The following is a 26455-nucleotide window of genomic DNA, read 5'->3' on the forward strand; positions in this document are numbered from 1 at the left end:
TGTTTAGTGAAATGAAGATTGGTTCTGACTCATTTTCACCAAGAATAGAGATGTTTTCCTTGCATATATTTACATGTTAACCACTAGCATGTTATTAATTCAATGGCTTAGTAACTTATTTTCTCATTGTGCTGTTTAGACTTTCTTTAATGTTACAAAGCATTTGGATAGCTTTATTTTTGGAATAGGTTTATTTGAGTTGCTGTTAGATTCTACCGGTATAAATATACTATTCATTTGTAGTTGTAATTAGCGTGATTGGAAAATGATGGTAGTGTCCTATATTTTGTTTTAAAGTATTTCTTTTATTTTAATTTTCTTCTATATTTTTAATGTCTTGTTTAAATATTTCTTTTTAATAATAAATGATCAGTAGTGTAACAATGTAAATTAATTTTTAAAAATTATATTGATAGGTTTGTGAAGGTTTGAAACCTCCACAAACATTGGCCAAGAACTGCCACAAAAATTCAATATAAAACCCCACTAAACACACACTAAACCCCCACTGAATAGATTGTTGAGGTTTTTAAAAATTCTCACAAAAGATCTCGTGGCACCTCAAATTTTGGGGGTTTTAGAAACTCCCACAAACTATTTGGTGGGAGTTATAAACCTCCACAAATAAGAAAAAAACTGCCACAAATAAATAAAAACCTTGTAGTGTACCACTTGCACATTAAGATTCCTATAAAAATAATGAGAAAAGTTTACAAACAAGTTAAAAGGATTTTTTTTTAATTGTCTTTTTTTTTTTGTAGTTGAACATTAAGATTCAATTTGAATAAACAACTTAATTAAGTTTTTTTTTTAAAAATAGTTTAAATAATAAATACTTATATTAAAATTATAAAATATAAACATATAAATTATTTTTGTATTCATTATGATAAATTATTATGCAATCAAATTATTATAATATTTAAAAAAAAATATTAAAATAATAATTTTATTTATAACATATAAAATATAAAATAATTATATTTTATTTCATATTACTTGACAAATGGATAGATTGTTTCATTAACAAAAATTAAAACTTATTAAATAACTACTTTAGTTAAAAAGATCATTATATAATATAATTTTTATCCAAATATTTATTATAATTTAGTTCATTTAATATATATATATATATATATATATATATATATATATATATATATATATAATACATGAAAATGTTGAGAGTTTAATTTTTTTTTTAATAAAAAGCTATTTTGAATTGTTTTATATATACGTTAAAAAAAATAAAAAATAAGCAACATTATCGTTTTTAACTTTTATATATATAGGTAAAGTAGTTTTAATTTGCTTCTACATAAATAAAAAATTAGAGATAACATGAAGATTTAAATTGTGGAGACCTAGCTTGTCATTATTCAATTATAATGGTTTTTAAGAACAAAATTAAAAATATTTATATCACATATTTTATTGTTAATCCAATGCAACTTAATCAAGTTGAGGTGAGGTGGAAACCCAATCATGATTCAAATTATGCTCTAAATACCTAATAACTTTTTTTTGAAAAAATAAAAATACTACTTATAAATTAAATACTTCCTCAATCTATAATTTCTACTTTATCTAAGTCAAAATTAAGAAAATCTATTTCTCATACTGATATTCCAACTAATTAATACTTAACCACTTTGAGCATCTATATAAGTCCTTTGACAAAATGAAAAGAGTGTATCCGATAACAATTTTAGGGTGACCAAATTCTAATCTTGCTACTTTGATCATTATATGATTTTTAAGTAGAAGTAAGATTTTATCAAACGTTTTAACTTTAATTTCTAGTCTTGTTATTTTTTTATACCAAAAAAAAAAAAAAATTCAAACGTTCTAACTTGTTGAACATGTTCATATACGGAACAAAATATATCTATTTGTTGGAACGCTTTTTTAAAGTCTTTGAGTGACGTATATCTTATATCTAAAATGTAGTAAAATTCAACTTTTTTACTTTTTAACATAGATAAACAATTTAGAATCTTGTTCTAAGATATCCTTACTCTTTTTATACTCTTATAAGGTTGGACTTCTAATTTCTAGTTAATGAAATTTTGGTCACCGTTAAAAAAAATATATATATCAATCGAATTTGATTTATTCAATTTTTTTTTATATTTCATTTTTGTATTTTAATTTGTTACTTTTTTAATTTCTTATTTTAGACTAAAATGAGTCAGGAGACATGGACAATCATGTATGAGTAAAAGAAGATTAAATACAAAGTGAATCTTCCTCTTTTCTTCTTTTTTTTTTTTTCCTTTTCTTTTTTTAATAATTTTTTTTTTAAGTCACCGAAAAAAAGAAGATTGACTTTGTATTTAATGTTTTATTCTCTACATCTTATTTTAGCAAAACATATATTATTTCTAACAACACATTATTCTTTAGTTACCCGCAGGTAATGGATCAAAGGAAGACAAAAAGTGATGATCACAACATATACACTTTCCCAAGGCGCAACAAAATACATAACAATGTCTAATAAGACTTCCTTCCACGCTACCTTGTTTAACCAATCCATCTAATCCAACATTTGATTCTGATTTTTCTTCCCTATATGCTGCAAATATATAACAATTCTTTGAAAAGTTCTTCACAAGGTAATAATTTAACAACTAATTAGAATTTTTTAAAATTAAATCATCATATCTGAGAATTATTATCAAGAATTAATTAAATAAGCTCAACCCAATTGTTCTCCTTTTTCTCTTAAATTTGAACTCAATATATCAAAATATTTAGTCAACTCAAATTAATCTTGCGTTAAATAATCATTGTTTCGAGACCCAAATCAAATCAACCGATTCAACTGCATTAATTAAGAACTAATCACCACATCGGTTCGGTTTAGAATAAAAATCGGTCAACAATAATCGGTTAATCAATCGAATTGATCCAATTTTTTAGTAGTTAATTGATTTAAAATAATAGAATACAATTTTTTTTTTAACTGAACCAATTTGATCACCAATTTAATTTTTAAAATCTCATAAATAATTAAGATAATTTTGCATTGAATCATGGGGGGATAAAGAACAAAAGCAAAAGAAAAGAGGAAAGAGTGTGGTCTAGACAAGCATGGAAGCAGGCATATATACCTTGGTTTGGGGCATGAGCAGGGTTGCCTCCAACTAATATATCCTTGGCAATGCCACTACCTGTAATAATATATTAATGATGAAGGTGATTTTTTATAATTCAACGCAGATATTTTAGAGCAATTATATAAATAACTATGTTTTATGTAATAATAATATTATATTTTTATTTAATCTTTATTTTCAATTAAGTGCAAAATTATGTATTGCAACAGAATATGTAAGATATAGGGGGAATTATGTGTAGAGAATTTAGAGGCAAAAAGATGTCATTAATTGCGAAAGAAAAATATTAAATTTATTTCAATCATTTTTTATTTGTATAATTGTTTTATAAAATAGTTTATGTAACAAACTAACAATCATTGTATAGTAGATAGAATCAATTATTAAAAAAATTGTGAGAATAACATAAAGCAATGCGTAAAGGGATCACCTGCTCCATAGCTAGAGAAAGTCTGAGGAAGATCTCTTGCAACTATCTTTGAAGGAACAAGAACAACCCAAGCTAAGAGTCCTATAATGACTATTGCATATTTTAAAGCCATTTTTAGTAGATGAACTAAAATTAGATGAAGAAATATGAGAAAATTTTCAACAGAAGGATAGTTTATATACACAAGAGAAGAAAGACCATCGTTACTTAAATATGACCCACCCACACCCAAAACCCCCCACCCCTCCCGTAATAACTATTTGAGAAAACTTTGTAATTAATTTTTTAAAAATGTTATTTGTACACTAAAATCAGTCACTAAAATGAGTTATCAATATATTTGTGTATAAATACATATGTGGTTTAATTTATTTTCAATATATATTTATATTTCAACATGTATTTTATACTGGTGACTGACTTTGGTAGTTGATTTTAGTGTACACGTAGGATAATTCTTAATTTTTATGTACATTAAAGTAAACATTAATTGGGAAAAAGCCAAATTTGTAATTAATGTGGATGAAATTAATTATAAAATTAGATATTAATCCAAATAGAAAAAACAAGGTCTTTGTAGATAAACAAAATCAAATAAAAAAAATTTTTAATTATTATTTTCATGTGAAAAATTTTAATTTTTTTACTAATAATTAATTTTAATATTCATTATCTAAAATTTGAAAGAATTTAATGTATACTTTTACAGTTTTATATTTGATTAGATGTTAAGTTTATTGCATAAATAAAAATAATTAATTTTCATACTTATTATTTAAAAATAATATTTTTTCTTTATACATATATAAAAATATAATTGAATATTAGAATAAAAAATTATTTATATTAATAATTATAAAATTAACTCAAAATCATTTTTATGGAACAATTGAATCTTTATTCTAATTATTAATCACAACATTAGTATTTTCTTCAATTTATATGTAATAAATATTTGAGAAAAGAGAGGTGAAAATATGTATTAAAAAGATAAATAATAAAAATTTGAAATTAAATAAAAAAACTAAAAAAGTATACATATGACAATAATATATTTTTTTATGTTAATAATATTATAGAATTATTTTTTATTATATATATTTAATTATAATTTTTTAACGTATTTTTATAATTTTATGAATTTATTTAAATTATATTATTTTATTAATTTTATTTTTTATATAACAGAAAAGTAGATATAAATAGAGAATGAGAGAGAAAAGAAAGATAAAGATGAGGGCAATTTACACATAAAATGATTGAAGAAAACGTTTACGCAAATACAATATTGGCAATTTCCAAACGCAAATGCAACAAACACAACTATATAAAATCCGCTACACCCTGCAGCGGAATTCAGTTGCACGTAATCTGCTACAGGGTATCGCGGATTACGTTGAGAGCGGGGTTACTCATAAACCGCTACATCCTGTAGCGGTTTATGACCAAATGGCGTTTAGGCATAATCCGCTACACCCTGTAGCGGATTATGAGTATAGTGGTGTGTGTATATATACCGCGTGAGGCTGTAGCGGAAATCATTTGAGTTATTTTGGAGAGAAATTTAGAGAGAGAAAGTAGAGAGAAGGGAGAGAAAATTTAAGTACTTGATTAGTTTCGAAGAATGGAGGATGAACGGCGGTTGTACCGACTCGACGGCGTTGCTCACGTAGCCGAAACCATCGATGCAGAGGTAAGTGTCTGTATTTTCAAACACTATTTTAATAAATGTATATTTTATTCAATATTAAGGAAGTAATTCATTAATTAGATAGATAGAGACTTAGTTTAGGTTTTGGTTTGAAAATGAAAATTTGAAATATAAACTTTGACATTTAACATTTAATAGTCAATGTAGAGAGGTAAATTAGTAATTTCAAAACCCAATTAGCTTAAGACTAGAAATACAAGCTATAGTTTGGTTGGTGATGTTATTATTAGAAATTAAGCCGGTGTTCTTTATTTCTGAAAATGCAGCCAACCCGATGTGTGTATAGCGTCCGTAGGCAACAGAATATGCCGTTACATGATAGGATCATACCTTACTTAAAGAGGGCTGGGTTGTACCACCTGGCTAGGCTGAACGCGCATTGGTTCTGGTTGGATGAACCATTGGTCAGCGCATTTATTGAGAGGTGGTGGCCGGAGACCCACACTTTCCATATGCCATTCAAAGAGTGTACTATCACGCTCCAGGACGTGGCATACCAGCTCAGGCTGCCCGTGGATGGCCATGCTGTTTCCGGGTGCATGACAGACTTCCACATGCACATCGAGGGGGCTAGACCGGCATGGGAGTGGTTCGAGGAGTTATTTGGTGAGCTTCCGCCACCGGATAAGAGAAAGTTATACACAGTCCACTTCACATGGTTTCATGAGCAGTTCAGGGTGTTACCAGCGGATGCTTCGGAGGAGACCGTGCGCATATATGCACGCGCGTATATTATGATGCTTCTGTCGACACAGCTGTTCATGGACAAGAGTGCTAATCGAGTCCACCTTCGCTGGTTGCCTTTTGTGGCAAGACTTGACGATATGGGCAGCTATAGCTGGGGCGCCGCTGCATTGGCGTGGCTGTACCGATGCATGTGCAGGGTGGCGAACAGAAACGTCACCAACTTGGCTGGACCCCTACAGTTGCTACAGTCATGGATCTTTTGGCGGTTTCCCATGCTGAGGCCACCGGGTTTTGATGCTTTCTTTTTTCCGTTGGCATCTAGGTATACTTTTATTCATTCTTTCTTTCAAGTTCATTACGTTCTATATTTGAAATTACATACTTACGTGCTATTTCTGCAACTCAGATGGGCCACATATTTGCCCTCTTCTGATGGAAAGGAACGGCAGATTATACAGTATCGTCTGGCATTGGATCAACTGACTCATCGAGATGTAAGTATTTTGTTTTTGTTTGTTGTTATTTTAATTATTTTTTTCACACTTATATGTATACATTGGTATAATGCTGACCTTGCATCCTGTCTATCAGATTGTATGGGAGCCTTATGGTTCGGTGGATGTACTGGCAGTCATCCATCCGGAGATACTGACTGAGGAGCACAGCTGGTTATGGCGGGCTGTCACCAACCTGATCTACTTTGCAGTTATTGAGTGGCATCAGGTAGACAGGGTCTTCCCACAGCTAGGGGGTGTACAGCATTTGCCCGAGCCAATGCTCAACATAGAGTATCTTCATAGTAAGGACGGCAGGGGTGGAGATAGATGGTTCCCCACTTACTATAGGACATGGCATCAGCATTGGGACGACCGAGTTCGTTCTGTGTTGAGTGTCCAGAGAGTTCCTGATCCTGGTCCATCCCCTGAGTACCTGGACTGGTGGCACCGTGTTGCACATAGGATTCTTTCACCAGGGATTGCTTTCGCCGACCCCAGGCCGACCCAGGTTCCGGACGATGCTATACTCAGAGGGTCGTCGCAGGCGCCGACTAGAGTTCCAGCGTCCGATATGCCGGATAACAGACGCTTGGAGCGGAGACGACGCATCGGTACACGTGCCACTGATCGCGACTGGCGCTGGCTAGACGACATGATGTAGGAGGAGCAGGTTGGTGGTGATGACGGAGGCCAGGTAGATCATCGCCTTCGTCGATCTTCTGCTAGACGACGGGCTACTCGTGGTGGAGGAGCACCTCCCGTCCACCACGATGACGAGGCAGGATCGTCCCGTCGGCACCCTACAGACACTCATGTTGGTGGCACCGCGGAGGCTACTATGGGTGGTACACCTTTTACCCACGTATCTAGCTCTCAGGTACTACATGGGTGTAGCACACAGCTGTTAGCCGATCTTGCTACCACTTCTTTCACCATGGATTTGGACGATCAGTTGGGTGGACCCCAGTTCTATGCGGATTTTGCTGAGATCATACAGGGTGACGACGTTCATCAGTACCAGAGTCCGATTCTAGGCAGCCCTTCAGACCCTACGGAGTATAGGCCACAGCCAGCGGATATGCCTGACACCTAGGTTCCTGAGACCCAGCTCCCGGTCGACTTGAATGAGCCCGCAGGCAGCCCGTACGACACTTGGTTCGGGATGGAGGGGACGCCACCATTTGCATTCGGAGTTCGGGCACAGGAGGCTCCGCCGGGAGATCGGCGAGCGGCTAGGGTTAGGCGTCCGACTCGATGTGGCACAGGCTCGCACCTACTTGGTCCATTCGGAGGCGACCATGATGTTGACGGTGACCAGCAGTAGCATCCGATTCTCTTATTTCCAACAGTTATCCATGTATGAATTATGACTTATTTATTTTCTGTTAGGGTTAACGACTTGTGACAGTTATATCTGTATTAGTTATGTAGTTATACCTGTATTATTTTTGTACGAGTTACTGGGAATGACGATTATATTTTGTATCAATTCGTGCATTTTGCATCATGGGTTTTAAACCCTAACATACACACACCACTATACTCATAATCCGCTACAGGGTGTAGCAGATTATGCCTAAACGCCATTTGGTCATAAACCGCTACAGGGTGTAGCGGTTTATGAGTAACCCCGCTCTCAACGTAATCTGCGATACCTTGTATCGGATTACGTACAACTGAGTTCCGCTGCAGGGTGTAGCGGATTATATATAGTTGCGTTTGTTGCATTTGCGTCTGGAAATTGCCAATGTTGTATTTGCGTAAAGGTTTTGCTCATTCATTTTATTTGCGTAAATTGCCCTAAAGATGAAGAAGGATTTGGAGAATGAGAGATTTTGTTAATTTTGGAGGAAAATATTTTATTTTGATTATTGTAATAAATTAAAAGAATATCTCGTAATATATTTTGAATTGATTTGTCAAATTAGTAATATAAATATAAATTATGTGTTATATATAATGTGGGAAGGATAGAGAGAAACAAAAAAGGGGATAGAGATAGATAAGAGAACGTAAGAAAAAAATTTATTAATTTTAGAAAAAAATATTTCATCTTAATTTTAATGAAAAAGTGTCATGTCACACATTTTAATTATTTGATTAGTAATATAATATAGTTATATTTTAATATTTTAATATTTAAATTTTAATTATAATTAGAGAATATATATCATATTGCACATTTTGATTGTCAAATTTATAATTATTCATTGATAATAATATATAAGAGAGATAGGGAAGGTGAAGGAATGAGAGAAATAAAAAAAAAAAGAGAAGAGAAAATAACTCTATAATTTTAAAAAAATATATTTAATTTCAATTAAAATAAAAAAGTGACATGTAACACATTTTTATTATAAAATTAATAATATATAATTAATTATATTAAAAACTGAATTTTACATATTTTTCTATAATAACTTTCTTAAATAATACGTTCAAATGTATTAAATGATAATATGATATAGAAAATAATTACTCCCTCCATTCCAAAATATGTCACTTTTTCTATATTTATTCATTAAAAAATTAATGTGTTTAAATAAAAAGTTCGTCCAGAAGCATTAATTTTTTAATTAACCCAAAAAGTAAACAATAATCATATATATAACACCCTCACTATCAGAAGTCACATTTCCGGCTGCGCTACTCTGATAGCAAGAGGTATTACGACTACTTTACATACTAAATATTAAGATAGGAGCCTGTGACTCGACACTGTATCGCTGATTTCTTTGAAAATCGGAAATAAATACTTTATCTTAAGAAAAATGCAAGCAGGCATAGATTCATATACAAAACTCCTTACATAATATCTCATAATATAATATACATATAGAACATACAACTCCTATCCCTCTTACAAACTTGTAATAACAAAGACGAGGGAAGAAAATAATCTAATTAACACAACAGCATATAAACTAAACTCAGTATAACTCTTCTTTATGCCTCTTCATCTGGTTCCTGAAAAGGAAAAGCTGTAGGGGGGTGAGAACCTAACCACACGGTCTCACCACGGAGTTTCAAAGGTGTCATAAGAAGATATCTGATAAGAAATCTATTTTCAAGCTCAATGATTATCATTGCCTTATGAATTTTTTAAAAAACCAATAGGTAATCATTCAAAACCTTTTCGAAGAAACAATGTTTAATCTTTCAAAAATCCAAAATCTTTCTTTACCTATAAGAAAATCTCAATCAGAAACCAACCACGCAATCAAACAACACAATCCTTAATTCAGCACCAAATTTCATTCTCAAATGTAGCACGCCAGGACAAACACAGGCAAGACAGACAAGGAAAGCACAAGTAGGTAGCAGTTACAGCAAATAGTTCAAGTAGCAGTTAAGAACAGTTTAGCAATTAGACAAACCAAAACAAGTTCAAACCCAAGCAAAGCATACAAATGCATATGATGCATGCCTGTCCTATGGCTGATGAGGCTCATCTGTCAGTTATCTAGCTAACCCGACAAGTCTGAATTGTCCTTAGACTGTCCCCCGACGTGCATCCCCAAGAGTCTATGCATAGCTTTTTCTCAAATAATCAATATTGCTCAATGGGGGTAACATTTCCGGGAATTTATATAGTGTCCGGTCACACTTACGTCGTAGGGTCAACAGAGTATCGAGTTTTCAACCTGGTACACGTGGTGGCAAGCCACGGCACTTTATCCAGGGAGCCTCGTATCTCAGATAATTCAAATTCATAAGCCATATCTCATTTCCAAATTCATAAGTTCAACATTCTCAACGTTCTCAACATCATCATCATTCATCAATCCATATCTCATTTTCAAATTCATTCAAAAACCATGTTTCAAAGAAAATCCTCCTCATCCTTCTTTCCATTCCGTTCAATACCAATCCCAATTCAAAACATAATTCTTTCTTTGATTAATAAAGTAATCTTAAACCTTATAATGCTTAAAACTAAACCTTTTTAAAATAATTACTTCAAATGAAACTTCTAATTCTATAAAATTTCGACAACATCTCCTCTAAAACTCGGACTCTGCCACCCTTTTCGGGTCCCAACAAAACCTTTTCTCAAACTCCTTTCAATTCAATTTCAAAAATTAAGCCAATTTCAATATCTCAAACCATTTTCAATTAAAACTCATTTTTCAACAAATCAAGATTATTTCCAATATTATAATCCTTTCCAGATTTCAATCATTTCCAACAAAACCAACCAACATTTACTCAAACCCTTTCCAACGGTTTCAAATCCGAGTCATTCACAAATCTCAAGCCGTTTTCCAAACCCAAATTAACTCTAACATCAAATCATTTTCCAATTCTCAAATTATACTTGATATACATTCAAATCAGATTTTCAAATTAATCTTCCACTCACTATCTCAATACCAACTCAATATTCAGAAATAGCCACAGTCAAATAAGCAATCACATTCATTCAAGGCAATTCAGTTCAATTCGTAAGACTCCATAATCACTAAAAATATTTATTTGCTTAAATATCAATTTATAACAACTCTTAAGAATAAAAATGAGTTTAATGAAAACGCCCCTACCTCAAAAAGTCGAATCCATAAATTAAATCCGTCACCAGAAACCCTTTCCCTCGGCCCCAAAATCAACTGCAGTTTTAACTCCAGCAACTCTAATCACAGCATATAATAACCGAAACTCAAACTTATAGCAATTATTGTGACAAAACCTCAGTGTAAGATAATGGAATAGCAACTAAAGGGGTTTCAAGGCGAGAACAACTTACTGAAGTTAAGAATAAAAGAAAGAACGGCATAGCAGCAGCTCCGGTGAGCTATAGCAACGGCAACTGTGATTGGTGACTACCCAGATGGCAACGCAGCTCAAAACAGAACCAAAACTAGAACCAAATGGGGTTTGGAACTGCAACTGCAGCAACATCAACACCGAACAACAGTTTATTCTGACATAAATTAAAAGTAACATGAAATGGATATTAGGTGAAACTAAAATCAACTGACATAGTGAAGGAGGCAAAACAAGTTCAGTCTCACCATGAAAAGCAGCAAACCCTAACGAAACAGGGGCGGGGCAGAAGGAGTAGTGGTGGTTTTTCGGCGACTAGAGGCAGCAACGACTCCAACCGAAACAGAACAGAATCAGAATCAACGGCAAAAACCTCAGAACAGTTTTGGCTATCCCCATCAATGGCCACCTGAACCCTTTCTGACGGCGGTTCCTGCGATGGCTTCGTTCACCACTTCTCCTCTCTCGCTCCCTTACGTGACAGAAATGACCATGGAGACATGGCGGGATGAGGTTGAACGGCGGCGCTGCAGCACAGTAACGGCGACACGGTGGCAGCTCGCGAGGTTGACGACAGCAACCCGCGGCGCTGACGGTGACAAGGCTAGTCGTAGGCTTCTCTTCTTTGTGCGCCTCTCTCTCTTCACCGCGAGCTCCCTCTCTCCGACGCCTCTTCTTCGCGACGGTGGCTCCAAGCCCGCGACCATCTCACTCGCGAGCCATCTCTCTTCGTCGGCGACCATGATGGCACCGTGGCAGCGGCGCGACGGGCTGGATGGTGGTGGTGCGGCTCCCTCCCATCTTCTCCTCCGCTGGTGCCCTCTCTTTCTCTCTTCTCCATCTCTGTGTGTGTTGGTGTTTCAGAAAGTGGGAAGGGATAATAGCAGCTGGGAAAAGGAAAACTAGGTTTCTGGTTAGGGATTTAGAATTAAAGTTCCCAATTTGGGAATTAGGGTTAGGGGTAGTTCAGTCATTTCACTAAAATTAAGAGTAATTGAAAATCAAAAATTAATTTTTAATTCATTAATAATATTTGTGAAAATACTATTTAATTACCAATTTATAAATTATTTTTAAATAAATACTCTAATTCAATAATTAAAGATAATGTAATTAATTTTTTTTATTCATAAAAATTAAAATATTAAATTTCAAAATCTCAATTCTTTAAATTAATTTATACAAAATTCTTATTATTTTGTAATTACTAAATTTTATAGTTCAAATATAGAAAATTATCCAACAATTATAAAATTATAGAAAGATTCTAATTTAATTATCAAAACTTGATTTAATTAGCTTTAATTAAATAATTTCTAAAATTAAAGTCTTTAATGAATAAATAAATTGAAATCAATTTAGAATAAGACTTTTCAAAAGTTTTGGGTCTTACATTCTACCCACCTTATAAAAATTTTCGTCCTCGAAAATTAAAGAAATACACAAGGTAATACCAAGAATCAGTACTATACTGTCCAAATGCATTTTTTTTTGTAGATAAGAAAATTTATCATATTACAGGAAGTATTACATGGTTTTAATACCTTTCTTTTGAATACTTTAGAAAAACAAAATTTTGGTATATATATATATATATATATATATATATATATATATATATATATATATATATATTTTTTTTTTTTTTTTCAAATAGCAAAAAAACCATAAGACTTAGAAATAAAGGAAAAGCATGGTGTAAAGCAGAAGTTACAAGATAGGCTCATAAGAAAAGGGGTTACAGGGTGTCAACCTTAAGGGTTTTAACATAGCTCACTATCACAACTCCTTTTGATGTCACATACTTACAAGCTTCACCTTCCGCGTGCACCAATCGTGTCCTAAAGAACTACCGTATTACAAGTTTCACCTTACGCTTATCTATTTCACGTTGCTCCCGTCACTTAGCTAATTTGTTGCGAGTCGTCATCTTATACGAATTGAGCTACCAAAAATTTGAATATCTTCTCAACAACACTCCTTTTCCGAAATTTAAATGTCATAACCTACGGCATTTTTTAAACTTGGCAAAGTTCACCTCCTCATCTACTGGTCATTCTCTAAAAAAAACTAATGCTTTGGTTTTTATTTTCTAGGGACCACGTGTGACATTGAGATAAGCGCCAATAAATTCAAGGAGTTACAAATCTAAGGAAAAGAGGAATAAGTGACGAGGATAAAATTCGCATAAATTCAAGAGGGTGCGTAAGATTACAACTAAGTAATGAGTTACAGGCACGAGAAAATGTTTTGGAAAGAAAATCATTTTGCATCCAAATAGGAAATTTAAAAAAAAATTAGTGATGATTTAAATTGAAATAAATTCAAGGCAAAACAGAGGAACACTAAGTTTACAAAAGAGGAATGACTGAACTAACGACATCATTTGCAAAACTCAAAATCATGAAAAAAAAATCTAAGAAAGTATGATTTCTCATTCTAAAAAGAAAAGATATGAAATAGATATCCTTCAAGAGAGTTAACAGAAGCGTAAATATTGGGTTATGTTAAAACAAATTCAAGTTAAATTAGATTTGTGCAAAACATGAAATAATGAAAATTAATTGAGCTAAAAATGTTGAAAAATCTTAAAAGATCATAATCAAACAAGAATATGTATAACAATTTATATCAAACTTAGAGGTAGAATTAAATTCTATTCAGAAGAGAAAGTCCGAGGTAAATTAGTCGATAAAAGAATACTTGGTACGTTACAAACAAATAGGTTTCGATTGCATAAGAAAGTTTTAAAGCTTCATATCAGTGGATATATGCTAAATTCCAAAATGATTTTGTTGAAATTTAAATTAGGGCTACGGATAGAATCCAACAAAAGAACTGAATTGAAATTTCTTCAATGGAATCCAAAACAAAAACCTTAGAACGAGATTATAAAAAGTGGTATGTTGCACCAAAATAAGTTTGAAGTTTGCTCGAAGGAATATAAATTTTGATAAAGAAGAATAAGCAACCAAAATGGTGTTTTACAAAAACTTGGAGAAACATTTGAAATTATAAGTAAGCAAGGATGTACAAAAACAAGAAGATGTACCGAAAGGAAAAATCAAGTTGTAATCCTATGAAAGAATGAATTCATTTTTCCAAAATGAGTACTAGAAGTTTTAATAAGGTATTGCGTCAAAACAATCTAATTTAAAATAAATTATTTAAAGTTTGTCATTTAGAGATTAACTAGAATAGAAGCAAAAATTTCTTATCAAGAATCTTAGAGTACATAATCAAGTAAAGACATATATAAAAATTTGAGTAAATATTGAAGGAGAATCAAATTATGTTCAAGGAAAGAAACCTAATGTAAAGTGTTCCTATATAGTTAATAAGAGTATAAATAGTACCTTTAAAAACAAGTATGTTTTTAGCTACATAAAGGATTTATTTATTTCTTGTAGGAAAGTACATGTAAGATCAGAGATAATCATATTCAGAATTCAAAGAATGGTTACAGACAAGATCAGATAAAATAAAAAGATCAAAACTCTTCTCAACGAAGATTCCGAAACAAAAACTTCGAAAGAATATTATTAGAATTGTTATCTCATACCAAGACAAAATCGAAATTTTTACCAAGGGGAGTACTTTATTCATTTAGAGGAAAACAGGATCAAAAATTGTAACCTGGGCAAAATACGCACAAGTTGTAGAAGGAAAAGTAGAAGAACCAAATCACACAATTAGCTTGCTACGAATCGTAACTCTCACGGTTTCAAATCACTCAAGTATTAAGAATTATGTGTTACGCTAGAACAGATTTAGGATCGAATAAAAGGATACAGAATTTATGAAGAAATGCATAAATAATAACAATGATGGATAATCAAATCTGGTTCCAAAAAGAATTGAAACAAGGAGTGAAAAAGATGATAAATCGAAGAATAAGCAACACGCGCATCATGTGGCATGATTAAAGTACCTACCTTCGGTGTAAACTAATCAAGGAATAACATCTGACATTTTTCAAGGAATTAAGGACCATTGTCATGCGAAACAAGTTCAAAACCAACGCGAAAGAAAAACTCATGATTCGTGAAGAGAAATATGAGCAACATCAAGGGTAAAGGTTCCAAATGATTTTCCAAATGATTTAGGAAACAATGATTATACATTGCACCAAAACTAATTCAAGATCAAATAAACAAATACTAAATTTATGAATAGTGTCAAGGTTGAAGGTTCCTTAAAATTCAAGCAACAATAGAAACATAATCAAGCAAGGATATATATATATATATATGAATTAGATGATATGGTAGAAAAATATCCAAAACACATCCCAAAAAAGTAAGAACTAGAGATTTCAATACGATTGATAAAGAAAGAGATAACGTCAAGCACGAATAAAGATTATACGTCAAAACGGAAATAATCTCAAGAACTTAGTTTCTAACGTTCCCAAAACCCGCGACTCGCGTTATATATGATTCATATATCGTCTATGATAACCCATTAGTTCTTACATATACATAATTCACTAGTGTTAAGCCGGCCAAACTTAATACCAAAAATTATGCAATGCAAGACTAATGGCATTAATCAATAGATCGTCATGTGCATAAAGCACTATTCTCGTTATTCAAACAAGACCTATTACATGACAGACTCTCAGAGTATGCAATTAAAGCATAATCAGTCCATTCCCAAGGCTCTACAGGAAAGACCGCTCTGATACCACAATATAACACCCTCACTATCAGAAGTCACGTTTTCGGCTGCGCTACTCAGATAGCAAGAGGTATTACGACTACTTTACATACTAAATATTAAGATAGGAGCCTGTGACTCGACACTGTATCGCTGATTTCTTTGAAAATCGGAAATAAATACTTTATCTTAAGAAAAATGCAAGCAGGCATAGATTCATATACAAAACTCCTTACATAATATCTCATAATATAATATACATATAGAACATACAACTCCTATCCCTCTTACAAACTTGTAATAACAAAGACAAGGGAAGAAAATAATCTAATTAACACAACAGCATATAAACTAAACTCAGTATAACTCTTCTTTATGCCTCTTCATCTGGTTCCTGAAAAGGAAAAGCTGTAGGGGGTGAGAACCTAACCACATGGTCTCACCACGGAGTTTCAAAGTTGTCATAAGAAGATATCTGATAAGAAATCTGTTTTCAAGCTCAGTGATTATCATTGCCTTATGAATCTTTTAAAAAACCAATAGGTAATCATTTAAAACCTTTTCGAAGAAACAATGTTTAATCTTTCAGAAATCCAAAATCTTTCTTTACTTATAAGAAAATCTCAATTAGAAACCAACCACGCAATCAAACAACACAATCCTTAATTCAGCACCAAAGTTCATTCTCAAATGTAGCACGCCAGGACAAACACAGGCAAGACAGACAAGGAAAGCACAAGTAGGTAGCAGTTAAGAACAGTTTAGCAATTAGGCAAACCAAAACAAGTTCAAACCCAAGTAAAGCATACAAATGCATATGATGCATGCCTGTCCTATGGCTGATGAGGCTCATCTGTCGGTTATCTAGCCAACCCGATAAGTCTGAATTGTCCTTAGACTGTCCCCCGACGTGCATCCCTAAGAGTCTATGCATAGCTTTTTCTCAAATAATCAATATTGCTCAATGGGGGTAACATTCCCAGGAATTTATATAGTGTCCGGTCACACTTACGTCGTAGGGTCAACAGAGTATCGAGTTTTCAACCTGGTACACGTGGTGGCAAGCCACGGCACTTTATCCAGGGAGCCTCGTATCTCAGATAATTCAAATTCATAAGCCATATCTGATTTCCAAATTCATAAGTTCAACATTCTCAACGTTCTCAACATCATCATCATTCATCAATCCATATCTCATTTTCAAATTCATTCAAAAACCATGTTTCAAAGAAAATCCTCCTCATCCTTCTTTCCATTCCGTTCAATACCAATCCCAATTCAAAACATAATTCTTTCTTTGATTAATAAAGTAATCTTAAACCTTATAATGCTTAAAACTAAACCTTTTTAAAATAATTACTTCAAATGAAACTTCTAATTCTATAAAATTTCGACAACATCTCCTCTAAAACTCGGACTCTGCCACCCTTTTCGGGTCCCAACAAAACCTTTTCTCAAACTCCTTTCAATTCAATTTCAAAAATTAAGCCAATTTCAATATCTCAAACCATTTTCAATTAAAACTCATTTTTCAACAAATCAAGATTATTTCCAATATTATAATCCTTTCCAGATTTCAATCATTTCCAACAAAACCAACCAACATTTACTCAAACCCTTTCCAACGGTTTCAAATCCGAGTCATTCACAAATCTCAAGCCGTTTTCCAAACCCAAATTAACTCTAACATCAAATCATTTTCCAATTCTCAAATTATACTTGATATACATTCAAATCATATTTTCAAATTAATCTTCCACTCACTATCTCAATACCAACTCAATATTCAGAAATAGCCACAGTCAAATAAGCAATCACATTCATTCAAGGCAATTCAGTTCAATTCGTAAGACTCCATAATCACTAAAAATATTTATTTGCTTAAATATCAATTTATAACAACTCTTAAGAATAAAAATGAGTTTAATGAAAACGCCCCTACCTCAAAAAGTCGAATCCATAAATTAAATCCGTCACCAGAAACCCTTTCCCTCGGCCCCAAAATCAACTGCAGTTTTAACTCCAGCAACTCTAATCACAGCATATAATAACCGAAACTCAAACTTATAGCAATTATTGTGACAAAACCTCAGTGTAAGATAATGGAATAGCAACTAAAGGGGTTTCAAGGCGAGAACAACTTACTGAAGTTAAGAATAAAAGAAAGAACGGCATAGCAGCAGCTCTGGTGAGCTATAGCAACGGCAACTGTGATTGGTGACTACCCAGATGGCAACGCAGCTCAAAACAGAACCAAAACTAGAACCAAATGGGGTTTGGAACTGCAACTGCAGCAACATCAACACCGAACAACAGTTTATTCTGACATAAATTAAAAGTAACATGAAATGGATATTAGGTGAAACTAAAATCAACTGACATAGTGAAGGAGGCAAAACAAGTTCAGTCTCACCATGAAAAGCAGCAAACCCTAACGAAACAGGGGCAGGGCAGAAGGAGTAGTGGTGGTTTTTCGGCGACTAGAGGCAGCAACGACTCCAACCGAAACAGAACAGAATCAGAATCAACGGCAAAAACCTCAGAACAGTTTTGGCTATCCCCATCAATGGCCACCTGAACCCTTTCTGACGGCGGTTCCTGCGATGGCTTCGTTCACCACTTCTCCTCTCTCGCTCCCTTACGTGACAGAAATGACCATGGAGACATGGCGGGATGAGGTTGAACGGCGGCGCTGCAGCACAGTAACGGCGACACGGTGGCAGCTCGCGAGGTTGACGACAGCAACCCGCGGCGCTGACGGTGACAAGGCTAGTCGTAGGCTTCTCTTCTTTGTGCGCCTCTCTCTCTTCACCGCGAGCTCCCTCTCTCCGACGCCTCTTCTTCGCGACGGTGGCTCCAAGCCCGCGACCATCTCACTCGCGAGCCATCTCTCTTCGTCGGCGACCATGATGGCACCGTGGCAGCGGCGCGACGGGCTGGATGGTGGTGGTGCGGCTCCCTCCCATCTTCTCCTCCGCTGGTGCCCTCTCTTTCTCTCTTCTCCATCTCTGTGTGTGTTGGTGTTTCAGAAAGTGGGAAGGGATAATAGCAGCTGGGAAAAGGAAAACTAGGTTTCTGGTTAGGGATTTAGAATTAAAGTTCCCAATTTGGGAATTAGGGTTAGGGGTAGTTCAGTCATTTCACTAAAATTAAGAGTAATTGAAAATCAAAAATTAATTTTTAATTCATTAATAATATTTGTGAAAATACTATTTAATTACCAATTTATAAATTATTTTTAAATAAATACTCTAATTCAATAATTAAAGATAATGTAATTAATTTTTTTTATTCATAAAAATTAAAATATTAAATTTCAAAATCTCAATTCTTTAAATTAATTTATACAAAATTCTTATTATTTTGTAATTACTAAATTTTATAGTTCAAATATAGAAAATTATCCAACAATTATAAAATTATAGAAAGATTCTAATTTAATTATCAAAACTTGATTTAATTAGCTTTAATTAAATAATTTCTAAAGTTAAAGTCTTTAATGAATAAATAAATTGAAATCAATTTAGAATAAGACTTTTCAAAAGTTTTGGGTCTTACATTCTACCCACCTTATAAAAATTTTCGTCCTCGAAAATTAAAGAAATACACAAGGTAATACCAAGAATCAGTACTATACTGTCCAAATGCATTTTTTTTTGTAGATAAGAAAATTTATCATATTACAGGAAGTATTACATGGTTTTAATACCTTTCTTTTGAATACTTTAGAAAAACAAAGTTTTGGTATATATATATTTTTTTTTTTCAAATAGCAAATAAACCATAAGACTTAGAAATAAAGGAAAAGCATGGTGTAAAGCAGAAGTTACAAGATAGGCTCATAAGAAAAGGGGTTACAGGGTGTCAACCTTAAGGGTTTTAACATAGCTCACTATCACAACTCCTTTTGATGTCACATACTTACAAGCTTCACCTTCCGCGTGCACCAATCGTGTCCTAAAGAACTACCGTATTACAAGTTTCACCTTACGCTTATCTATTTCACGTTGCTCCCGTCACTTAGCTAATTTGTTGCGAGTCGTCATCTTATACGAATTGAGCTACCAAAAATTTGAATATCTTCTCAACAACACTCCTTTTCCGAAATTTAAACGTCATAACCTACGGCATTTTTTAAACTTGGCAAAGTTCACCTCCTCATCTACTAGTCATTCTCTAAAAAAAACTAATGCTTTGGTTTTTATTTTCTAGGGACCACGTGTGACATTGAGATAAGCGCCAATAAATTCAAGGAGTTACAAATCTAAGGAAAAGAGGAATAAGTGACGAGGATAAAATTCGCATGAATTCAAGAGGGTGCGTAAGATTACAACTAAGTAATGAGTTACAGGCACGAGAAAATGTTTTGGAAAGAAAATCATTTTGCATCCAAATAGGAAATTTAAAAAAAAATTAGTGATGATTTAAATTGAAATAAATTCAAGGCAAAACAGAGGAACACTAAGTTTACAAAAGAGGAATGACTGAACTAACGACATCATTTGCAAAACTCAAAATCATGAAAAAAAAAAATCTAAGAAAGTATGATTTCTCATTCTAAAAAGAAAAGATATGAAATAGATATCCTTCAAGAGAGTTAACAGAAGCGTAAATATTGGGTTATGTTAAAACAAATTCAAGTTAAATTAGATTTGTGCAAAACATGAAATAATGAAAATTAATTGAGCTAAAAATGTTGAAAAATCTTAAAAGATCATAATCAAACAAGAATATGTATAACAATTTATATCAAACTTAGAGGTAGAATTAAATTCTATTCAGAAGAGAAAGTCCGAGGTAAATTAGTCGATAAAAGAATACTTGGTACGTTACAAACAAATAGGTTTCGATTGCATAAGAAAGTTTTAAAGCTTCATATCAGTGGATATATGCTAAATTCCAAAATGATTTTGTTGAAATTTAAATTAGGGCTACGGATAGAATCCAACAAAAGAACTGAATTGAAATTTCTTCAATGGAATCCAAAACAAAAACCTTAGAACGAGATTATAAAAAGTGGTATGTTGCACCAAAATAAGTTTGAAGTTTGCTCGAAGGAATATAAATTTTGATAAAGAAGAATAAGCAACCAAAATGGTGTTTTACAAAAACTTGGAGAAACATTTGAAATTATAAGTAAGCAAGGATGTACAAAAACAAGAAGATGTACCGAAAGGAAAAATCAAGTTGTAATCCTATGAAAGAATGAATTCATTTTTCCAAAATGAGTACTAGAAGTTTTAATAAGGTATTGCGTCAAAACAATCTAATTTAAAATAAATTATTTAAAGTTTGTCATTTAGAGATTAACTAGAATAGAAGCAAAAATTTCTTATCAAGAATCTTAGAGTACATAATCAAGTAAAGACATATATAAAAATTTGAGTAAATATTGAAGGAGAATCAAATTATGTTCAAGGAAAGAAACCTAATGTAAAGTGTTCCTATATAGTTAATAAGAGTATAAATAGTACCTTTAAAAACAAGTATGTTTTTAGCTACATAAAGGATTTATTTATTTCTTGTAGGAAAGTACATGTAAGATCAGAGATAATCATATTCAGAATTCAAAGAATGGTTACAGACAAGATCAGATAAAATAAAAAGATCAAAACTCTTCTCAACGAAGATTCCGAAACAAAAACTTCGAAAGAATATTATTAGAATTGTTATCTCATACCAAGACAAAATCGAAATTTTTACCAAGGGGAGTACTTTATTCATTTAGAGGAAAACAGGATCAAAAATTGTAACCTGGGCAAAATACGCACAAGTTGTAGAAGGAAAAGTAGAAGAACCAAATCACACAATTAGCTTGCTACGAATCGTAACTCTCACGGTTTCAAATCACTCAAGTATTAAGAATTATGTGTTACGCTAGAACAGATTTAGGATCGAATAAAAGGATACAGAATTTATGAAGAAATGCATAAATAATAACAATGATGGATAATCAAATCTGGTTCCAAAAAGAATTGAAACAAGGAGTGAAAAAGATGATAAATCGAAGAATAAGCAACACGCGCATCATGTGGCATGATTAAAGTACCTACCTTCGGTGTAAACTAATCAAGGAATAACATCTGACATTTTTCAAGGAATTAAGGACCATTGTCATGCGAAACAAGTTCAAAACCAACGCGAAAGAAAAACTCATGATTCGTGAAGAGAAATATGAGCAACATCAAGGGTAAAGGTTCCAAATGATTTTCCAAATGATTTAGGAAACAATGATTATACATTGCACCAAAACTAATTCAAGATCAAATAAACAAATACTAAATTTATGAATAGTGTCAAGGTTGAAGGTTCCTTAAAATTCAAGCAACAATAGAAACATAATCAAGCAAGGATATATATATATATATGAATTAGATGATATGGTAGAAAAATATCCAAAACACATCCCAAAAAAGTAAGAACTAGAGATTTCAATACGATTGATAAAGAAAGAGATAACGTCAAGCACGAATAAAGATTATACGTCAAAACGGAAATAATCTCAAGAACTTAGTTTCTAACGTTCCCAAAACCCGCGACTCGCGTTATATATGATTCATATATCGTCTATGATAACCCATTAGTTCTTACATATACATAATTCACTAGTGTTAAGCCGGCCAAACTTAATACCAAAAATTATGCAATGCAAGACTAATGGCATTAATCAATAGATCGTCATGTGCATAAAGCACTATTCTCGTTATTCAAACAAGACCTATTACATGACAGACTCTCAGAGTATGCAATTAAAGCATAATCAGTCCATTCCCAAGGCTCTACAGGAAAGACCGCTCTGATACCACAATATAACACCCTCACTATCAGAAGTCACGTTTTCGGCTGCGCTACTCAGATAGCAAGAGGTATTACGACTACTTTACATACTAAATATTAAGATAGGAGCCTGTGACTCGACACTGTATCGCTGATTTCTTTGAAAATCGGAAATAAATACTTTATCTTAAGAAAAATGCAAGCAGGCATAGATTCATATACAAAACTCCTTACATAATATCTCATAATATAATATACATATAGAACATACAACTCCTATCCCTCTTACAAACTTGTAATAACAAAGACAAGGGAAGAAAATAATCTAATTAACACAACAGCATATAAACTAAACTCAGTATAACTCTTCTTTATGCCTCTTCATCTGGTTCCTGAAAAGGAAAAGCTGTAGGGGGTGAGAACCTAACCACATGGTCTCACCACGGAGTTTCAAAGTTGTCATAAGAAGATATCTGATAAGAAATCTGTTTTCAAGCTCAGTGATTATCATTGCCTTATGAATCTTTTAAAAAACCAATAGGTAATCATTTAAAACCTTTTCGAAGAAACAATGTTTAATCTTTCAGAAATCCAAAATCTTTCTTTACTTATAAGAAAATCTCAATTAGAAACCAACCACGCAATCAAACAACACAATCCTTAATTCAGCACCAAAGTTCATTCTCAAATGTAGCACGCCAGGACAAACACAGGCAAGACAGACAAGGAAAGCACAAGTAGGTAGCAGTTAAGAACAGTTTAGCAATTAGGCAAACCAAAACAAGTTCAAACCCAAGTAAAGCATACAAATGCATATGATGCATGCCTGTCCTATGGCTGATGAGGCTCATCTGTCGGTTATCTAGCCAACCCGATAAGTCTGAATTGTCCTTAGACTGTCCCCCGACGTGCATCCCTAAGAGTCTATGCATAGCTTTTTCTCAAATAATCAATATTGCTCAATGGGGGTAACATTCCCAGGAATTTATATAGTGTCCGGTCACACTTACGTCGTAGGGTCAACAGAGTATCGAGTTTTCAACCTGGTACACGTGGTGGCAAGCCACGGCACTTTATCCAGGGAGCCTCGTATCTCAGATAATTCAAATTCATAAGCCATATCTCATTTCCAAATTCATAAGTTCAACATTCTCAACGTTCTCAACATCATCATCATTCATCAATCCATATCTCATTTTCAAATTCATTCAAAAACCATGTTTCAAAGAAAATCCTCCTCATCCTTCTTTCCATTCCGTTCAATACCAATCCCAATTCAAAACATAATTCTTTCTTTGATTAATAAAGTAATCTTAAACCTTATAATGCTTAAAACTAAACCTTTTTAAAATAATTACTTCAAATGAAACTTCTAATTCTATAAAATTTTAGCAGCATCTCCTCTAAAACTCGGACTCTGCTACCCTTTTCGGGTCCCAACAAAACCTTTTCTCAAACTCCTTTCAATTCAATTTCAAAAATTAGGCCAATTTCAATATCTCAAACCATTTTCAATTAAAACTCATTTTTCAACAAATCAAGCTTATTTCCAATATTATAATCCTTTCCAAATTTCAATCATTTCCAACAAAACCAACCAACATTTACTCAAACCCTTTCCAACGGTTTCAAATCCGAGTCATTCACAAATCTCAAGCCGTTTTCCAAACCCAAATTAACTCTAACATCAAATCATTTTCCAATTCTCAAATTATACTTGATATACATTCAAATCAGATTTTCAAATTAATCTTCCACTCACTATCTCAATACCAACTCAATATTCAGAAATAGCCACAGTCAAGTAAGCAATCACATTCATTCAAGGCAATTCAGTTCAATTCGTAAGACTCCATAATCACTAAAAATATTTATTTGCTTAAATATCAATTTATAACAACTCTTAAGAATAAAAATGAGTTTAATGAAAACGCCCCTACCTCGAAAAGTCGAATCCATAAATTAAACCCGTCACCAGAAACCCTTTCCCTCGGCCCCAAAATCAACTGCAGTTTTAACTCCAGCAACTCTAATCACAGCATATAATAACCGACACTCAAACTTATAGCAATTATCGTGACAAAACCTTAGTGTAAGATAATGGAATAGCAACTAAAGGGGTTTCAAGGCGAGAACAACTTACTGAAGTTAAGAATAAAAGAAAGAACGGCATAGCAGCAGCTCCGGCGAGCTATAGCAACGGCAACTGTGATTGGTGACTACCCAGATGGCAACGCAGCTCAAAACAGAACCAAAACTAGAACCAAATGGGGTTTGGAACTGCAACTGCAGCAACATCAACACCGAACAACAGTTTATTCTGACATAAATTAAAAGTAACATGAAATGGATATTAGGTGAAACTAAAATCAACTGACATAGTGAAGGAGGCAAAACAAGTTCAGTCTCACCATGAAAAGCAGCAAACCCTAATGAAACAGGGGCGGGGCAGAAGGAGTAGTGGTGGTTTTCCGGCGACTAGAGGCAGCAACGACTCCAACCGAAACAGATCAGAATCAGAATCAACGGCAAAAACCTCAGAACAGTTTTGGCTATCCCCATCAATGGCCACCTGAACCCTTTCTGACGGCGGTTCCTGCGATGGCTTCGTTCACCACTTCTCCTCTCTCGCTCCCTTACGTGACAGAAACGACCATGGAGACACGGCGGGATGAGGTTGAACGGCGGCGCTGCATCACAGTAACGGCGACACGGTGGCAGCTCGCGAGGTTGACGACAGCAACCCACGGCGCTGACAGTGACAAGGCTAGTTGCAGGCTTCTCTTCTTCGTGCGCCTCTCTCTCTTCACCGCGATCTCCCTCTCTTCAATGCCTCTTCTTCGCGACGGTGTCTCCAAGCCCGTGTGCCTCTCACTCGTGAGCCATCTCTCTTCGTCGGCGACCATGATGGCACCGTGGCAGCGGCGCGACGGGCTAGATGGTGGTGGTGCGGCTCCCTCCCCTCTTCTCCTCCGCTGGTGCCCTCTCTTTCTCTCTTCTCCATCTCTGTGTGTGTTGGTGTTTCAGAAAGGGGGAAGGGGTAATAGTAGCTGGGAAAAGGAAAACTAGGTTTCTGGTTAGGGATTTAGAATTAGGGTTCCCAATTTGGGAATTAGGGTTAGGGGTAGTTCAGTCATTTCACTAAAATTAGGAGTAATTGAAAATCAAAAATCAATTTTTAATTCATTAATAATATTTGTGAAAATACTATTTAAATATCAATTTATAAATTATTTTTAAATAAATACTCTAATTCAATAATTAAAGATAATGTAATTAATTTTCTTTATTCATAAAAATTAAAATATTAAATTTCAAAATCTCAATTCTTTAAATCAATTTATACAAAATTCTTATTATTTTGCAATTACTAAATTTTATAGCTCAAATATAGAAAATTATCCAACAATTATAAAATTATAGAAAGATTTTAATTTAATTATCAAAACTTGATTTAATTAGCTTTAATTAAATAATTTCTAAAGTTAAAATCTTTAATAAATAAATAAATTGAAATCAATTTAGAATAAGACTTTTCAAAAGTTTTGGGTCTTACAATATATATATATACAAATATTTTTATAATCAAATCTAATTAAGTTAACATAAGTCTAAAAAAAAAAATACGTAGATGTATTATTGATTTATTGTTTTATCTTTTTTTGTATTTTTTCACCACCAATATTCTTTTACATAATACAAAAATTCAAATAAAGAACACAACACTACAAGAAAATACGTCTATTGCCACGCTTTTAAAGTGTGGCGAAAAGCTGAAAAAAGCGTGGCGATAGCTTTTCGCCAC

At 33.3% G+C, this 26455-nt stretch overlaps 2 protein-coding genes and 1 pseudogene across 2 annotated transcripts; 2 read left to right on the top strand and 1 right to left on the bottom strand.

Annotated features, from left to right (window-relative positions):
- Window positions 1-2332: 2332 nt before the first annotated feature.
- Window positions 2333-3744, bottom strand: LOC107617189 (uncharacterized). The gene is made up of 3 exons (XM_016318954.3): window positions 3556-3744; window positions 3120-3179; window positions 2333-2581 (listed from the first exon to the last, which is right to left on the bottom strand). Exons 1-3 carry the CDS (start codon window positions 3665-3667, stop codon window positions 2406-2408), a joined length of 348 nt encoding a protein of 115 aa, XP_016174440.2. The 5' UTR covers window positions 3668-3744; the 3' UTR covers window positions 2333-2405.
- A 1435-nt stretch (window positions 3745-5179) lies between these two features.
- LOC148543810 (serine/threonine-protein phosphatase 7 long form homolog) lies at window positions 5180-7005 on the top strand. Its single transcript, XM_088498722.1, has 4 exons — window positions 5180-5248; window positions 5533-6447; window positions 6545-6879; window positions 6927-7005. The coding sequence occupies exons 1-4, from the start codon at window positions 5180-5182 to the stop codon at window positions 7003-7005; spliced, it is 1398 nt and encodes a 465-aa protein (XP_088354848.1).
- Window positions 7006-7021: 16 nt separating this feature from the next.
- Window positions 7022-7686, top strand: LOC148543811 (uncharacterized; annotated as a pseudogene).
- The last annotated feature ends 18769 nt before the right edge of the window (window positions 7687-26455 follow it).

The sequence above is a fragment of the Arachis ipaensis genome, chromosome B9 (genome assembly GCF_059453495.1).
Source record: "Arachis ipaensis isolate K30076 ecotype BB chromosome B9, ASM5945349v1, whole genome shotgun sequence".
NCBI lineage: Eukaryota > Viridiplantae > Streptophyta > Magnoliopsida > Fabales > Fabaceae > Arachis > Arachis ipaensis.

What these genes read in the sequence shown, in the direction of transcription:
- LOC148543810 (XM_088498722.1), top strand. Translation starts at nt 5,180, where the DNA reads ATGGAGGATGAACGGCGGTTGTACCGACTCGACGGCGTTGCTCACGTA. An exon ending in ATCAACTGACTCATCGAGAT is followed by an intron (nt 6,448 to 6,544) that starts GTAAGTATTTTG and finishes CCTGTCTATCAG; the next exon opens with ATTGTATGGGAGCCTTATGG. An exon ending in GATCCTGGTCCATCCCCTGA is followed by an intron (nt 6,880 to 6,926) that starts GTACCTGGACTG and finishes TTCTTTCACCAG; the next exon opens with GGATTGCTTTCGCCGACCCC.
- LOC107617189 (XM_016318954.3), bottom strand. Translation starts at nt 3,667, where the DNA reads ATGGCTTTAAAATATGCAATAGTCATTATAGGACTCTTAGCTTGGGTT. An exon ending in TTTCTCTAGCTATGGAGCAG is followed by an intron (nt 3,180 to 3,555) that starts GTGATCCCTTTA and finishes ATATTATTACAG; the next exon opens with GTAGTGGCATTGCCAAGGAT. An exon ending in TGCTCATGCCCCAAACCAAG is followed by an intron (nt 2,582 to 3,119) that starts GTATATATGCCT and finishes ATATATTTGCAG; the next exon opens with CATATAGGGAAGAAAAATCA.